Raw genomic sequence first — 16,164 nt, 5'->3', positions numbered from 1 at the left:
ACTTTTGTATGCGCTCAAAGATGTTCTTTAGTCGCATGGCCAGCGTGCCTTCTCCGATCTTCTTCTTCGCTCTGGCAGCAATTCTCGTTGGGTTCCGCAGGTTGTACCGCATTCCGAAATCCGTGAAGTCGATCATCTCGACCATGTACCTCGGCGGATGGTATGCTTCGTGGTTGTAGATCTTATACAACCAAACCGCTTCCGACTGCTTCCAACGGTCGTACACCGGCAGGATGCGCAGTTTCTGATACAGCTCGGGTGTAACCCGCTCCTTGTAATCAGAAATCGCCCGCAGTGCTTTCCGCTGTGCCCTGTCTATCTTGTCGCGTAAAGCCGAAGATGCCGGCGACCACGTACCTGACCCGTAGTCAAGGTGTGGCTGTACACAGGCATGCACTTTACGTTGAAGTTGGGTTGTTGTTTTGCAGTGTCTGCTGTTGAAAATTTGGTTGTCTCTGAATGTCTTTGTTTACACATTTGAGTATTTGCATTAAGCGAATCTGAATACAATACGCAATAATTGTTTCCGATAAATTAAGTACTTCAGGGAAGTTCCTCGTACTCATGACAACTTTAATTATTAGAGAATTACTTTCATTGCCAGTGCGGAGTAGGGCCGCAGTTGACTCACACGAAACAGGTTTATGACCAAATGATTAACCACAATTTCCTCGGATTATAATTACGCATCTTATACCTCGCAGTATGGAACCTATTATCGTGTAGGTTCATTAAGTTTTTATGTGCGTTTGCGTATTAAGTGTTCGAATTCTGAATTATGTTCTGGATTTTCGCATTGGTGTGTTCCTGCATTATCGCAATTACGATTACTGGACGCCAAAAATACTGCATAAAGTTTGTTGTGTATGAGCCGCATAAACAGTGTACTTACTAAACGTATACTTAAGTACTTGTTTACGTTATGGGTGATCCTGTTACAAAATCCTTCTCCGCCACCGTGGATACGGAGACGAAAGGAACATTGGCCAATGTAGTTATTAACTGGCGGGTGGATAAATTCAAGTTCCGCCAACACTTGACCACAGCAATATTTTCCGGTCCGGTGCGAGTGTTTAATCTCGGACTGAAAAACAGCAGAGCGGAATGGTGTCTGCAAATGACACCGTTACACCGTGTGAAGAATAAATCCAGCGGCGGAAAAGACGAAGATTTTGTTTCGTTGTTTGTCTGCTGCAAAAAACTGAAAGAGGGGGAAGAAATTGCTGCGACTCATACGCTACGGTACGTGCACAAAAAACTTTATCATTACAAATTTAGATGAATTATCTACTACTCGTACGTAATACGTAATTTGTGTAACTTAATTTACATCATAATTATGCGGATGATAATTTTATGTGGTTAACCTACAACTACCGTACCTACTGTATTTGTAAAAACTTTAATGATGATTATTGTATTTCCTTGGGAAGATGTGAGTTTGTCTTTCTGCTTACGAAGGTCATAACTGGCATATACGTACACGTGTGTATTTCACGTTATTTCCATGTGTGTATTTCACGTTATTTCCATGTGTGTATTTCACGATCAGTTCTGCTATATCGACACTTGAAATTTTGATACTGCCACAAAGAAAATTGTGAATTTTGTTTAATATACAGGTAATCGTGAGTTTACGTAAACAGTGGTTTAATAGCTGGAATACACGTATTGTACGAGGTACATAGAACTTGAGCTCTGTTCAATTGTTTTTGCGTTTTGAAAGTTATATAATTACCCGATGCGCACGTGAGGTGCATTAAGTGGAAATCGCCTAAGGCAGCTAATCGCATATACTGTGTTTACTATATTTTTTGCAGCATTGTTGACGACAAGGGCAACGTTCTGTATGAACCGCCAGCCAGCAACAAACCCTTCGTGCACAGCAATGCCGGTTTTCCTTCTTGGGGCAAAATCGAGTTCATCTCGCACCGGCAGCTTTTCGCTTCCGGTCAGCGCTACATCCAGGACGATGTACTACGCATCCAGGCTGTGATAGAATTTTTAGTACATACCCTCCATGTGGATCGCTTAAGCACACCGATGGAAATCGGTGCCAGTTATTTGCTGGATGATCTCCGGAAGTTGTACACATCGCAAGAGGGCTGTGATATGGTGCTGGTGTCGTCGGATAACGGATTATTTCCTGTTCATAAAGCCATCCTCATCGCTCGCTCTAAAGTATTCGCCGCCATGTTAATACATCCGACAACGGAAGCTGAAAATGGTATTTGTCGTATTGATGATACGGATGGAGAGACGATAGCGGCAATGCTGGAATTCATGTAAACAAGTACTGCACAATGCCACAATCGTAATCAGCACATAAGTACATTCTTTCAAAATGCTCGCTTTAATTTATTTGTTTTTGCCAGAGAATGTTGCGTTCAATTCGCTGCGACTACGTATTTTTTAAGTTGATAATGATACCTAACTATACTGCACAAACAGATTCGCTGACCTGCGCGGACCTTCGATCCTTCATGACTGCCCTTTTAAAGTGTGCATGCATTTGAACGCACTGTATAAATTAATTACACATAAGTACCTATTGTAATACCGAATCGGTCTTTTGTACAAATTGTAAGAAAACACAATATTGGTATTACCACTAATAGGTAAATCTGTACAGGTACACTGCAACATGTGCTGACCTTTCCATTATGGCGGAAAAGCTTGTCGTCGCCGCGGATAAATATGATCTCGCGGATCTCCGTGCCGTTTGTCAGGAATGCTTGTGCTCTTCCCTGAACGTGGCCAGTGCCGCTCGCATGCTGATATTATCCAATCAGCATGATTTGAAAAGGCTACGCGAAGCATCTCTGCAGCTCAGTATCCATAATATGTCACAGTTTGCGGAAGCCGGTGGACTAGACGAGTTACGCCAGTATAACACTGAATTCTTCCTGGATGTTTTAGCACAATACGGACTGTTAGCTGGGACTAAAGAAAATGTGGACAGTGAATCTAAAATACCGGGCGATCTTCGTATACATGACGCCTCACAATGATAAATCCACTTAGAAAGGACCTGCTTGCCAATTTTTTTTTATAAAACATTTTTGTTACATACCGATATAAGTGCGTTAATTTGTCCTGGTCGACCTTCTTCGATTATGCATTCACTTAGACATATTTTGTCATATCTATATTTCATCTCATAAGTAATGCGCAGTACGAGTGCACTTATGGAATTGCCAGGTATTACTTTAACGTATCTTTAGTATCAAACTAAGCACTGATGCAACAAATGCAAAAAACGACAACTGACAAATAAATAAATCTATCGGAAACTGACTCTGCCATCTGCACATAAAACTATTTCCTATGATAAAAAGAAAAACAAAAATTTTGTGTGTATCCAAACGGCAACAACATAGACAACAAATTTTAATGTAAAGATACATCACAAAGGATAATCAGCGAAATTAAACCAGAGAACCGGTGGCGTCGTAAATTCCATCCATGTCGCAGACTCGCTACTGCTGATCAGCCAGCCAGTTCTCAACATCAATACGCGCAATCTTCAGCTTCGTGAATTCCACACTGTATTCGCGGTCACCAACGCAGACCGTATGTCGTCCAGCCCGTAGCGAACCGTACGTCGCCTTCTTATATTCTCCATCAATGTATACTTCCACCGGCAAACCACGCTTCAGAATATCCGCGGCACGAACGGAGGCACGAACAGAATGGTGGCAATTAACGGAGACCAAACCTTTTTCCTCGTGTGCTTCCATTTCGTAAATCCAAACATAATCCACCTCATCAATTCCTGTGACCATGGCAGGATAATAACTGCCTTCGGTGTACAGCACGAAAGTCTTCTCCATCAGCTTATACGTGTATCTGATTAGAAAACGACACGTCACCAGCTTCCGTGGCTCTTTAGAAAAAAGCCAGCGGACCTTCCTTGGATGCGTCGGCATCTGTTCCATGCTTCTGTATCAAAACTTTACGCATTTCTTTGAGATTCAGTAGACCACTCTGCAAATATTAAACGCAGTTGGAACCGACCTTGAACAGGTCAATATACATCTAAGCTGCGGGAGTTTTGTGAAATAAATTTGCTTATAACTGCAACTCCAAAAAAAACCAACCAATATTTTCGGAAACCGTTGAGTAGGCCTAAAGGTATCCATTAGGGGTTATCAGAGCTTTACGCAATCAATGCTCGAGGTGACCTCAGTTCTGCCTCCCACAATCTTGTATGCTAAAGAGAGTGCCGACTGCGGAATGTGGTTGTTTTACGCACTGATTGTTTACGGCAAGATGTGAGTGTTTCCACAGAAGTTAGGGAGGGACCCCTAGGAAATTACGTTACCACCTTATACGTTTCAAACATCCACAGCGTTTGAAACAACACTGAATGAAAATGCTTATTTCTTGCAAAAAAATGAAAATAATATTCTGGCTCTTGTTTCCTACACCTTTAATATGTATTTGCATGGAAACATGATCCCGAAAGGTACTTCAGATCTAAAACTATCCTTCAAAAATCAAAATTTCAAAATTTCAGATTCCAAAGTTGGAGGGTGAGAAACTCCTGTTACTGCTCGAACTTGGCTGTGCAAGCTGTATTTTAAGACATAATTAATACCAACCTTAACCGGTCCGTTGGTCAGTTGAGCGTCCGTCAGCAAAGCAAAGCGGATAAGGAAAAATACCGGACCCAGTGCTTGGCGCCGATTGGTTGCAGAAGCAGATACCTTCTTGCCAAGGCAGGCAGCCTTCGCCCATCTGTGCGCAACAAGACAAACATTCAAAAACATTGATACAATTTGAGAAAGAAAGTGATGGTCTGCAGCAAGCCGGTTATCGTTGGTGCAACCTACTCTTCGACAGCCATATAGATGACATTCTCCTCCGCTGACAATGTGCTGCGCTGTAGAATCAACTCCAGCGTTTTGCGCTCCAACTTGATGAAATAATCCGACTGGAAAACGCCCGCGGTGGATGCGTCCACAATGTCCAAACATTTCTCCACCACAACATCACAGTCTGGAGTCCAGCTTTTCGCCTGTCAAAATGCACAGCGTTAAAAATATTGTACTGCATTAAAACTAGTATCACCCGCCCTTCTGCATACGGAGAGGGCTTCCAACGTACGCGTACATTTTCTCCAGCATACAATCGAAACGCAAGCTTTCCTGAGATTTACGGTATTAACAAAATAGTCCTCACAGCGTAAAGAAAACGATGCCCTACACGCATAGCGCAATTTGGTACCGTTTAGAAAATGCTTCAAGGGCTGCCTGGAAATATACTATACTCACATTTTCCAGATACATGAGGCAGTTGTCGGCTTTTAAGTCATCGAGAATAAAGTCCGTGCAGTATTCGGCCAGCCATGGCAAGTCGTACTTATCGGCGCAGTACAGTGTCTGCACTGCGTTCTCCGGTTGGAGATCTTCAACGGCACCGGTGTAGATGTAGCTGAAACGGGAAAACACTGGGCATCCATTACCGCAAGCGATCTATGGACGGTAATAAGAAGGAATTTATGATCTTCGTGCGCAGCCGGTGCCTCTTTACAGTGGTGGACAGTCAAAGTGACAGAAAAATTACAACATGATACTATATTTGCGTTACTGGAGTTTGGTTACTGCAATCGCTAAAATTAATACTAATAGAAAAATAATATTAAATAAATAATAATAATGTTATTAATGTAGTTTGAAAAACATAGTAAGTAATAAAAAAAGGACGAAGCGATCGGTACATATACGAAAACGATGAACCGGTTGGCTGGTTGGAACGAGAAATCGCTCTACAGTAATTACGCATACTCACACATGAAAACATACTGCAAAGAAATCGATTAAGGACAAGGCTAAGAGCGTTTACTTTCGCAAGAATTTTAGACAAATTTAAGAATTTTTATGTAATTTCCGCTAGCACCTACCTAAGCATGTTAGTGAACGCGTCTGCAGGAATATCCGGAATGTCGATGGGGATGCCAGCACGCTCGGCCAAGCTCCCGTTGAACATCGTGTAGAACACATCGCTGCTGATGCTGAGAGTCAACCTAAGAAAACCAATGTGTGTTGCCGACTAAGCCAACAACATCCTGCAGCTGGCTAACCCATAACGGAGGTGGACGCTGTTAAACTTCAACCGTACTTATGTGCGCGAAGTCTCTTCACGGCGCCAAACAGGCGTCCCACGGCGAATTCCACATCGCACAGCTCGCTTTTCGATAGGGCATTCTGCCAACGACTGCTGATCTCGGAGACCGTGCCTCGACGCTGGGAATTCACAAAGGATTCGTACTTGTGCGCCATAATAGCGGTTACCGTGAGCAGGTTATGACTGTGCGAAAGTCTAGTTAGGCAACGACGAGTAAAACACTGGACATAGGAACAACGTACATCGTGCAGTACCGTATCTACTGCTTCTAAAGTGATGTTAACCCGAAAAGCGTTATCGAAACCAAAAATCTGGTGTTCTGAAGATGAAACCGATATTACCGATTGAAAAACAACTTCGTGAAAACTGAAACAAAATTGTTACAAACGTGGAAACGAAGCAGAAAAAAACTCGATCTACATTCTACACTTACAGAAGCACGTCATTACGAATTTACGATAAATTAATCATAAAAATAGGCAGGTCCGGCGCTATTTCCAGTAATATCAGAACTCACTTGTTTGCAACGTTCTATAGCTCCATAAAAAGCAGATTTTCCGTAAAAATTTATGGTGTAATTTGAAAAACAGTAGGACTATAACCGTCATACTTGATAAAAAGATCAAGTGATTTAAGTGATCAACAGGCTGGCTGGCTGGATCAGCAATGAAAGCGTTTAGCCGTTAGCACAGAAGAGATACTCGTACAGTTGTCTTCCGGGGGCGGTTGCGTGAATCTATGCGCCTAACTCAAACTTGCCGAAAGCACGAACGATTCCTTCCGGCTTGAATAAAATTATTGCTCTTTCACTTCGCCTCAGACTGATTTGTATTAATTTTTCCTTCAAAATTGTTAAATTCCTATCAGGTACATAAGATATCGTCCAACCCACTTCGTATGCGTATTACTATAGAGCATAGATGTCTGCAGTAATAAGTTTGCAGATAAGCACCAATCATACTACGCAACCAAGTAATTTGCAGCACACTGCATTTTGTTAACTTCACAATACAGCAAGCAACAGATAGAAAAACCAAGAACACGATACAAAACGATAAGAATGCCAGCACACCATGCCGCTATCAAAAAGTCGTCGGGAGTAAATTGAGCGATATAAAATAAATATACAGGTACAAGCAGTAAAAAAAGCACAGCACAACACACTACTACAAAAGACAACCAAACGAAACCAAGAAAACAGCCAAAAAAGCACAGCCGAAAGCAGCACAACAAACGGGAATAAAAAGTAGAATCTCTGATAAAAAAACAAAACAAAAACGGGCTAAATATTTGAGGCAGAAGCAAACACCCCGATATCAAGAGTATGCATTTTACAGGCGATGGAAAACCGGCGCAGACACCACGGACAACAGCACCGGCAGCTTATCCATATCCTTGATCCAGCGCAGCAGCTCCTCATCGGTCATGGGCGCACTGTGGTCCTCCCGCATCCCGTAGCTGGCCAGTGCCGCCAGATCGCCCACCACCATCGGATCCAGATTCCAGTTGTACTTCTCGAACAGTGACCGCGCGGTGGGATCACGGCGGCGCTGTAATTCCGGGAGGTCATACCATTCTTTCGGCATCTCCAGCCAGCGCTGAATCAGACTGGTGCGCTGCAGTTCCGTCCGGACGCGATTCTTTCGAGCCACTAGAAAACAAAAGCAGGTTGAATTCTCTATTAAATTCACAGTCGTAACGAGGTAGCACTCTGAATACGATCGAAGTTCAGTTAAGTGACCTTTACAATCTTTATAATAATGAGTACAGTACATAGCGTAGGTAATTGTTTTTTATACTACGTACTGTATTAGGCTATAAGAAAATTTGGGTGTGCATAGAAAATTCGTAATAATAAAATTAATGTAGCCAAATGAAGCCTAAATCTGCAATATAAGTATACAGTAGTATTCAATGCTCAACCGTTTTCTGTTGCAACGGTTGAGCATTGAACGATGTAATGCTGCTTGTGTATTAGGAACGGTCGAGAGGCAGCATCAGCTCGATGGTTTGTTTTGATCTGCTAGTTACCTAGTGTTTCGTTTTGAGTCGGTTGGTAGTTATGTCAACTACTAGCGGAACGTAGTGTTCAGCTTAACGTTCTGCAATGTGTGCGCTATCGACCCAGCGTCATCCCTGTGTTACACATAATTGCCGGTCTTTACCAAGTAGGTATATAACAAACAGTTATTTTATTGACTCTGAAAAGTATACAGTATGTATTGTACAAGATTTATTCCCATTCCGCGACAGCAAAAGCGGGAAGCAAATGCTTCGAATTAAAGTAATATTTCGCACTACAGAGTGTATTCAACAATTGTGCTCGTGCTGGATGTACTTTACTATTAAAACTATTATTTATAATGTATATAGACTGCTTAATTATGTGATGCACGAATATAATGGGTGCTTGTATTCGTTCGTCCTAATAAATGGTCAACGAGGCAAAACTGCTTCCTGTACCGTCGTATGCAGTAACGGTACTACTATTGTAATAAAATTTCACAATCGCAAAATTTCCAGAAACTGCATTCAGTCGAAACTATGGTAAGTATCATTACTGTATTAAACACTTCCAATCTGTGACAAGTTCAAGTGTACATCGACGGATTGTGGATGCCGATGTAAATTTCTAATGGTCAGTTCTGGCAGTAACTAACCTGCGTGCTTATTATTGAAGAGAGGAATGCTGTCGGCTGTACCTTTTGCGCGACGGTTGGCCACGCGCAATGACATTCGCTTGATGACGCCGGATTTGGACGGGACATTCAAAGGGCCATCGGCTGTGGAATGCCTGTACGTCACACGACGACGACGTCCCTGAAAGATAATAAAACTGTTGTCCCATGACGCTATGAAATCAGATGTGCACTTTGTAGTATCACTACCGTAGTATGTATAGCATTTCTGGCCATGAGATGTTTTGCAAGTGCGTTACTGCAAGCAGTAAGCGCTGCCATAAGTTTACATACAATAATATTATAAGTAGTCGTAAGTCGTAACGTAAGTAATATGCATCATGCAGTAGCCAGTAACAGGTAAGTAATTTAAACTTTATTAATTTTATACCCTGAAAAATGTAAGCATGAACGCATTGTAAAAGTACAAACTTGTACATACGTGTTTAGTACAGTGACGAGATTTTACTTATTTGTTTTGCTTTACCGACTTTGTAATGCTGAATGCATAACTCAAAGCGTTCATAGTAACTTCATACAGTACTCCGATACATCTGCCAACTGCTAAAAAGTTAATACAGTATTTCGTCAACTTTAATCATTATAAACAGACACCGATCGTCACCTTGCTACTGGAAATGCTCTCCTGAGTCTCCTCATCGGACTCGGAATCTTTTTTCATCACACGAACACTATTGCCGCTCAAGGGTAGACGTTTGACGACTTTCCGGGCACATCGCGCCAACAACTGCTGATCACCCGAGCGCAGATACTGATGGTAGTACAATCCAAAGCGTGTGTAATTGCCCTGCCCATCCAAATCCAGGAACAGATCGCGCTTTTTCTTGAAGTCATACAGATTAAATTGGCGGATGAACGACACCAGCTTGCCTGTCTGCAAAAGCAAAAAATTAAGACATGCAAATGCTGGCACATAATGCAAACTGAATCCACCAGTACTACAGTAGTCGAACAGCCTGTCACGTACTGTGTGGCAAAATGGTTTACCCTAAATAGTGACTAAATACAATACATTGGGATTAGCCCGAAATTGCTGAAGAGTTTATCGTTAATTATAATCGCCACTCGGCTCACAACCTTTTACACCCGGTGAATTCCTGTAACGTTTTAACACTGCTTTTCCTTCCGTACACAACCTTTTAAGCCATTACTTTCATTCCGTTCGCTACTTTAATTGGTAAACGCAGACGAATGTTTCATTCGTTACATCAGGTTTGTTTGTTTAACAATATTTTCCTTCAATTTGTATTAATGTTTGCAATAAGTTTGATACTTTCTGTGGCATATGCTCTGGCACACAAAATACGTATACTGTCTCCGCAATAATTTCTGGACATAAGGAATTACGTATTCTCATGTCCACGATAATTGTGCAAGTAGCCTTGTAAGATCACGGTGCGGAAAACGCACTGCAAAATTGTTTGGCGATTTTTCGCATGGAAAGTGCAGAGCAATTTAAACTCTATGAAAAAAAATATCTTTAATAGGCAGCAGCCATCAATCAAAATTACTACTTTGTATTACAAAAAGTTCAAGCGCAGTGACGATGACACTTTCTTACGATGAATAAAAATTTATATACTATTATGTGCCTTGAAAAAGGGAAGTACCAAATGCCAGAATTATTTGCTTAAAACCGGAAAACGACACCTATATCATTGTGCAATAATCTTTAATAGGATTCTGATTGTTTTCTTGGTGCCTCATGAGGCGCTGTAAAGCACTTTAAAACGATATAAGTATTTTCAAATAGCAGCGGCAATAAATTACCGCGTTGTTTGATATTAATTAGTATTGTTCTAACTGCTAAATAAGTAGTTAAAAAATAATCTTCAAATTTTGTATAAATCAACTGTTTATTTCCAAAAGCAGTTCGAACGCTTCCAATACAGAATAAAGGCAGTGTTATAACGTTGCATGGCTGAATCTCGGTTGCCAAGCATTAAAGACTGTGCTTTTGAAAACGGCGCAGATGGTGACGGACTGATACGAAAATAAGATCTCGAGTTTCTGGTCAGCGGTGCAACCTTTATGTTGCCATGCAACTACCGGTACTGCACACGAACAAACAATGATTCATAAGGGAAACTTAATAAATAACTGCTTGTTGCTTCCACAATAATTACGGATCATTGGCTTAACCGTTTAATTAAACAAAATAATTTCAAACTAAATATTTATATAGAAGTCTACTGTCATAGTTTGGTTTTCAGGGTGGAGAATGCATGGTTTTCAGGGTGGAGAATGCATGCTAAAATATAATCAAGAACCGAAAGAAAACTACTGCTATGCTGGCGAATATAATTTCCCAGCGTTGCCGCTGTATGTACTATGTACGGTACCTTGAACAGATGCGTGGTGCCGTAATTGGCGAGGAGTCCGTCTTCAAACTCTGCCAGATTAATCATCACCATGCCCTTCTCATCGCCCCACGTCATGAAACGCGACAGCAGGTTGGTCTCGCAGATCAGCCAGATCTTCTCCGGGAAGATCAGCTCTTCCATGCGCGTATTGAAGGTCCGCCGGCTGGCTTCTTCCAGGCTGGCCAGCGCATTGACGAGGCTCATATGCATGTTCTCCTTCTGCCGCGATGCATTCTCTTTGTACGTGGGCTGACTACTGCGCACCATCTTCCCCTGTCACATGCAAGCACAGGAAAGAAGTAATAGCAGTAGTTGGGGGTTAACTGAAGGAAAAGAGTGCGTATGGCAAAACAAATCCCCAACAAACAGAGATAAAACAAATAAGGTTAAGCAATGCAGTATTCCCACGCTGTGCGATTGAGCAACGGTTGGGAAATCTTCGTAGGATCTTAACGCGGTACGAGCTGCCCTGACGTGGAATAACGAATCGGAGAACGTTTACGATTGGTCCATATGGGTGGGCGGGCTTTCGCAGCGAGCAAACCGATTGGCTGCCGGGCAAAACTATTTGCTGTACAGGGAATTTCGCCCTGTTACGATATACTTATTAATATTCTCATAATTTCACGAATTTCTCGCTGTTATTTCGTCCCTGTAGTGCAAACTGCGATACTGCTTTCATTAAGCATGTAGATTATTATAATGAAAAATTTCATTAATAATAGTAAAAACATCAAACAGGTATCTATAACGCATAAACATTTAGCACGGTAACAGACTAACTGTTCAACAAATTAAATTTTTATGCGTAAGAGCAAACGGCATTTAAATTTTCATTCTACGAATCTACAGTAATCATAACCAAATTCTTCTGAAATTGCTCCCCACTAACCGCACCACACTAAAGCGTGAAAAACACTACGAGTAGTAATGCAGCCTCGGGAAAACTACTGTTCTTTGCGTTTACTATACTTCTGTAGCAAGAAGCATACACCCGATCCAACTCAAATGTTTTTAATACTCTTTATCAAAACGCAGCTCCTCAAACCATCACCTGTGAGTCTGTGACTGAGCACAAAATGCTTCTCACAAAATTAACACACGTAAAATCTTTGAAAGGGCTTACCCAACCAAGCCAACTGAAGTTTCAAACATGATAAAAACCAAAGGAAACCCATACACACATCCACGTATCAAACTGAAAAAATAAAAACATTTCGACTCTTTCACCACACTAAAACTGTACAAAAAACACAGCTTAGAAACCACGAAACCAGCCGGTTCAAAAGAGGAAAATTATAAAACCTTTTGCAACCGCCGCGCGCGCAGAGAAAAAACAAAAACTGAAATGCAAGCATAAACACAGACGACCCGTACAACTGTACACATTTGGCAAAACGCTGTTGACGAAAAAATTACACAAAATTATCAACTCATCCGTCCATATTTCAGCCATTATTTGCGGGCGCGGGCATCCGGCGAAATGTGGTACTTGGGAGCACCCAGGATACGGCCCAAATTATCGGCATCATGAAAGTCTCCCTTCAGTCCACTGCCGCCACGCGGTCGGCTTAAATGAAACAGGCTCGGATCGTCGCTCAACTAGAACAGAACCATTGCGATGGCTTACTACAAAATCGGTCAAAATTCACGCCTGCTATGCAAGCCGATTAGAAAACGTTCAAATCTGCTAACATGCAATTGATTTAATAATTTCGCTAATGGAAGTTCGCTATAATGTAAGCAGCCTCTGTTTCCAAATTCCCATTATGATCAATTTCGAACTTACACTGTCCACTTGGATAATAGGTGCCGGTGGATAAGCAAAATTTGGGCTTCCGGCAGGAGCTGGTGAGAACTGATCGTTTTCCGATGGGTCAGATGAGCTTGGACGCGTCGGGATCTGCTGGAAAAAAATTTAAACAATGAATTCATCTTGAATATCAAATGAATTTCAAATGGACTTGACCGATAACACACAGCTGATCTCCGTTTATCACTGGGAATGAAATGTAGCTAAATTCGATGTACATTAACCAGACACTCAGAAATGCTAAAAAATATATTTATCATTAATATCCAGTCAGAATTAAACTCAAAATATTCCATCAATCACCTGACGATCAGCCGGCAAATACGGTGGCATCGGATTCCATGCGGAGTCGGACAGGGCATCGATACGGAATTTCCCATCGGCATTCCCCACGGATAATTCGGCATGGGATAAGTCAACGGCCAGCGCGACATGGGATCCGCAGCTCCTGTACAACAACCAAAAATATTCAGCTTCATAACAAGCAGTTTTCAAGTTGACAAAGCAGCCGTTATCGGCATGAATTTCCGCCGTGCCGCATGATCATATTCTCACATCTACCGACAAAAGATGTCTTACTGGATAGTAAGGTGAAGGATAGAACGGATAGGTGCCGGGAAGGGTGCTACCGGGAAAACCGAACGGATAGGACGGGAATGAGCCAATGGTAGGACACATCATCATGGATGAACCGAGCAGACCAGCCGGACTCTGATTGCCGTTCAGCGATAGTGAATTCAGACCTGTCAAATGAAAGACATGTTCACAAACTACCCAATCACCGTCGTTCTCATCAAATGAAATTATCGTATCTACACAAGGCTGGTACACTACAATACACAAAGGCTTAACAATTTAATATGTAAAAGTTCCAACATTTTAACTACCAGGTTAAATCTCGCGAATTACGGTTTCACAGAAAACAAAGATAATCGACAACGTGCAGTTTGTGAGCGTTGTAAAACACAAAAAAAATCTTTAAAAGTATTACAGTTATCGTTAATTACTAATGCACTGTCAAGCTAACGAATAAAAGCAAATCCAACGTGACTGCCGAGTATCCTCACCTCTTGCATGATTCTCCACGCGACGATAGGCTGGCTGCACTACCAGCTTATGACCTTTAATACTCAGTGATTCCCCAGCACCCTATCGAACATCAAAGCGATCAAGAGAATACAGTCACCATGGCACAAAGGAGCATAGAAGCAGTCAGAGTAGAGCAGCACTTACAGCTCGCAGCGCTTTGTCCGTGTCCGACGGTGTCTTGAACGTCACAAAGCCATACCTAATTTCGACCAGAAAAATTCTCGAATAAGAATCGATCACTGCACAGTTCAGAAGAAAACTCACCCGCGAGCATTTTCATCGCCGCGCAACTTGATCTGCACCTCCAGCATCTCACCAAATGATCCAAACAGTTCGCGCAGATCATCCTCATTAATCTAGGAAAACAATAAAAAAACTAAATTAGTTTTTCGTTGTAAAAATTTTAAAATGGCTCCGATTAATTTTAGCAAATGGAAGTGATGCAATAAATAATATCTTGTATCGAAAAATTAGTTTCTTTCAGTTTTAACAGTGCAGATAATTTCATTGCACAACTTGAGCAACAACTCAATCTTGAAACGCAGACGTACAATTTTCCTAAAATACGGAGCGAACTTAAATTTTTTTTAATCCTTTCAAAGTTGGTAGTGGCTGCCTTTCTCTTCAAAACAGCCACTACGGCAGGAAGAACGGGAGAAATTATTATCAAACACTTTTTTTAAAACAGATAACGCCTTTTTGAATTTTTTAGAGTCAAGCTGATACGAAAAAGGATAAATGCATTAATTTTAAAATGAAAAATTGTGCAATAAATCTATCCATCAATATATCATTCTACAAAGTGTAAATTATAACATAAATTCATAAAACCCAACTTAATCCAAAATTCCATTTTTAGTGAACAACTTAATCCAAAATTCCATTTTTAGTGAAGTACGGAAATAAATGGCAAGCTGATAAAAATTACAAAAATGACAAATCCATGATACTGTCATTTGTGGAAACTTCCGTGTTACACCGTTGACTGCAGTCGCTCAATAACTGCGCACGTAAAAAAGCGTTCTTACAATCTTACCGATTTGTTCAGGCCACCGACGAAGATGCGATTCTTTATCTCCAGGATCTTCTCGTTGGCCGCGCGCAGGCGTGGACGGGAGCGGGCTTCCTGGCGCGAGGAGTTCAGCGAGCGGTCATGCTGTTTCATGGCATCCGGCTCCATGTGATCAGTCAGGAGGCTGCTGTTCTGACTGCCACTGCGTCCGTTCAGCAGGTCGCTGCGTAATCCCTCGGTAGGAGGACGTCGCAGAGGCGCATCCTCACTAGCCGTAGCAGCTTTTATCAAGTCGCTGATAGTACTGAAGGTCGGCCCGGTTCCCGATACATAGCTGGGACTATTAGTGTACGCCATTCCTGTCGCAGTGTGCTTAACCAAAAAATTGTACAAAAACAAACTGCACCGAAAAAGAACCGAGAGAATGGGAAAGAATTTCCTTGGTTAACCGAAGAACCGACACCCGAGGAAAAGGCCACAAAATATGGGCAAAAATGTTACCAGAAAACGTGGAGCTGCGAAAGAACCGGCCCCGAAACTGAAAAATTAGCAACTGAACAAACTCATCCGCGCGACCGCCTGGATCTGCTCTTCTGCGTTTTCACTCGTCCAGGAATGAAAGCCGATTTTATCAGGTCTGATTTTCAAGGGCGACGACCACACAGGCTGTCCGTCACGTATCAGTGCAGACAACAAAGACATGAATCAGTGCTGGGTTGGTACGCAGATGCAGGCGATTATTACCATGCGCTCATGTGGGTTTGCATTGGATGCTGTGTTAATAAAATGTGGCTGAAACTCTGGTGGATAGGTACATACGTACATACCTGGGCAACTGGCGGCTTTTTAGCCAATCGGCTTCATTCAGCGGTTTGTATGGTTCATTCATAATTCGTTCTGCGGTCTGATGTCATTCATAGCGTAAGTAGGTATGTATGCCGGTGGGCGGTGGCCCGGTACACCGTACAGACACGGGCCGCACGGAATGCAGCGACTATTTACTATGCCGGCCTAAAAGAGTAAAAAGACTGCCAGCCGGTGTAGTGAGTCGAGCCGGTG

The 16,164-nt window shown here is 42.0% G+C and overlaps 4 protein-coding genes across 7 annotated transcripts; 1 reads left to right on the top strand and 3 right to left on the bottom strand.

Moving 5' to 3' along the window:
* Nucleotides 1–761: 761 nt before the first annotated feature.
* LOC129582645 (speckle-type POZ protein-like) lies at nt 762–3,286 on the top strand. Its single transcript, XM_055474211.1, has 3 exons — nt 762–1,242; nt 1,821–2,285; nt 2,633–3,286. The coding sequence occupies exons 1-3, from the start codon at nt 923–925 to the stop codon at nt 3,009–3,011; spliced, it is 1,164 nt and encodes a 387-aa protein (XP_055330186.1). The 5' UTR covers nt 762–922; the 3' UTR covers nt 3,012–3,286.
* Nucleotides 3,287–3,888: 602 nt separating this feature from the next.
* LOC129582646 (BTB/POZ domain-containing protein 6-like) lies at nt 3,889–6,735 on the bottom strand. 3 transcript variants are annotated; one of them, XM_055474212.1, is made up of 7 exons: nt 6,647–6,735; nt 6,124–6,324; nt 5,906–6,028; nt 5,277–5,436; nt 4,836–5,020; nt 4,605–4,740; nt 3,889–3,987 (listed from the first exon to the last, which is right to left on the bottom strand). In XM_055474212.1, the coding sequence occupies exons 2-7, from the start codon at nt 6,282–6,284 to the stop codon at nt 3,889–3,891; spliced, it is 864 nt and encodes a 287-aa protein (XP_055330187.1). In that variant the 5' UTR covers nt 6,285–6,324; nt 6,647–6,735. The 3 variants fall into 3 exon arrangements, with proteins under 3 accessions (XP_055330187.1, XP_055330189.1, XP_055330188.1); XM_055474214.1 differs by having other exon boundaries at nt 6,563–6,669; XM_055474213.1 differs by lacking the exon at nt 6,647–6,735 and adding an exon at nt 6,372–6,522.
* A 376-nt stretch (nt 6,736–7,111) lies between these two features.
* LOC129582708 (uncharacterized) lies at nt 7,112–11,605 on the bottom strand. Of its 2 annotated transcripts, none has more exons than XM_055474305.1 (4): nt 11,171–11,605; nt 9,433–9,702; nt 8,832–8,949; nt 7,112–7,780 (listed from the first exon to the last, which is right to left on the bottom strand). In XM_055474305.1, the coding sequence occupies exons 1-4, from the start codon at nt 11,456–11,458 to the stop codon at nt 7,461–7,463; spliced, it is 996 nt and encodes a 331-aa protein (XP_055330280.1). In that variant the 5' UTR covers nt 11,459–11,605; the 3' UTR covers nt 7,112–7,460. The 2 variants fall into 2 exon arrangements, with proteins under 2 accessions (XP_055330280.1, XP_055330279.1); XM_055474304.1 differs by having other exon boundaries at nt 7,113–7,780; nt 8,790–8,949.
* Nucleotides 11,606–12,189: 584 nt separating this feature from the next.
* LOC129582870 (RNA binding motif protein, X-linked-like-1) lies at nt 12,190–15,692 on the bottom strand. The gene is made up of 8 exons (XM_055474494.1): nt 15,130–15,692; nt 14,358–14,449; nt 14,238–14,292; nt 14,072–14,153; nt 13,570–13,747; nt 13,308–13,452; nt 12,981–13,094; nt 12,190–12,793 (listed from the first exon to the last, which is right to left on the bottom strand). Exons 1-8 carry the CDS (start codon nt 15,460–15,462, stop codon nt 12,647–12,649), a joined length of 1,146 nt encoding a protein of 381 aa, XP_055330469.1. The 5' UTR covers nt 15,463–15,692; the 3' UTR covers nt 12,190–12,646.
* Between the last annotated feature and the right edge of the window lie 472 nt (nt 15,693–16,164).

This window comes from Paramacrobiotus metropolitanus, unplaced genomic scaffold (genome assembly GCF_019649055.1).
Source record: "Paramacrobiotus metropolitanus isolate TYO unplaced genomic scaffold, Prichtersi_v1.0 Parri_scaffold0000008, whole genome shotgun sequence".
Lineage (NCBI taxonomy): Eukaryota > Metazoa > Tardigrada > Eutardigrada > Parachela > Macrobiotidae > Paramacrobiotus > Paramacrobiotus metropolitanus.
Note: the sequence above shows the minus strand (reverse complement) of the source record. Positions and strands in the feature narration are given on the sequence as shown.

Bases quoted from the DNA above. Each gene is read 5' to 3' on its own strand.
- LOC129582645 (XM_055474211.1), top strand. From the start codon at position 923: ATGGGTGATCCTGTTACAAAATCCTTCTCCGCCACCGTGGATACGGAG. The intron at 1,243-1,820 runs GTACGTGCACAA...TATTTTTTGCAG, and splicing joins GCTGCGACTCATACGCTACG to CATTGTTGACGACAAGGGCA. The intron at 2,286-2,632 runs GTAAACAAGTAC...AAATCTGTACAG, and splicing joins GCGGCAATGCTGGAATTCAT to GTACACTGCAACATGTGCTG.
- LOC129582708 (XM_055474304.1), bottom strand. From the start codon at position 11,458: ATGGTGCGCAGTAGTCAGCCCACGTACAAAGAGAATGCATCGCGGCAG. The intron at 9,703-11,170 runs GTACCGTACATA...TTGCTTTTGCAG, and splicing joins GCACCACGCATCTGTTCAAG to ACAGGCAAGCTGGTGTCGTT. The intron at 8,950-9,432 runs GTGACGATCGGT...ATTATCTTTCAG, and splicing joins AGAGCATTTCCAGTAGCAAG to GGACGTCGTCGTCGTGTGAC.
- LOC129582870 (XM_055474494.1), bottom strand. From the start codon at position 15,462: ATGGCGTACACTAATAGTCCCAGCTATGTATCGGGAACCGGGCCGACC. The intron at 14,154-14,237 runs GTAAGTGCTGCT...GATGTTCGATAG, and splicing joins CGGACAAAGCGCTGCGAGCT to GGTGCTGGGGAATCACTGAG. The intron at 13,095-13,307 runs GTGATTGATGGA...TTTTTCCAGCAG, and splicing joins ATTTGCCGGCTGATCGTCAG to ATCCCGACGCGTCCAAGCTC.
- LOC129582646 (XM_055474212.1), bottom strand. From the start codon at position 6,284: ATGGCGCACAAGTACGAATCCTTTGTGAATTCCCAGCGTCGAGGCACG. The intron at 5,437-5,905 runs GTAGGTGCTAGC...TTCCCGTTTCAG, and splicing joins GCGTTCACTAACATGCTTAG to CTACATCTACACCGGTGCCG. The intron at 5,021-5,276 runs GTGAGTATAGTA...GCATTTTGACAG, and splicing joins GCCTCATGTATCTGGAAAAT to GCGAAAAGCTGGACTCCAGA.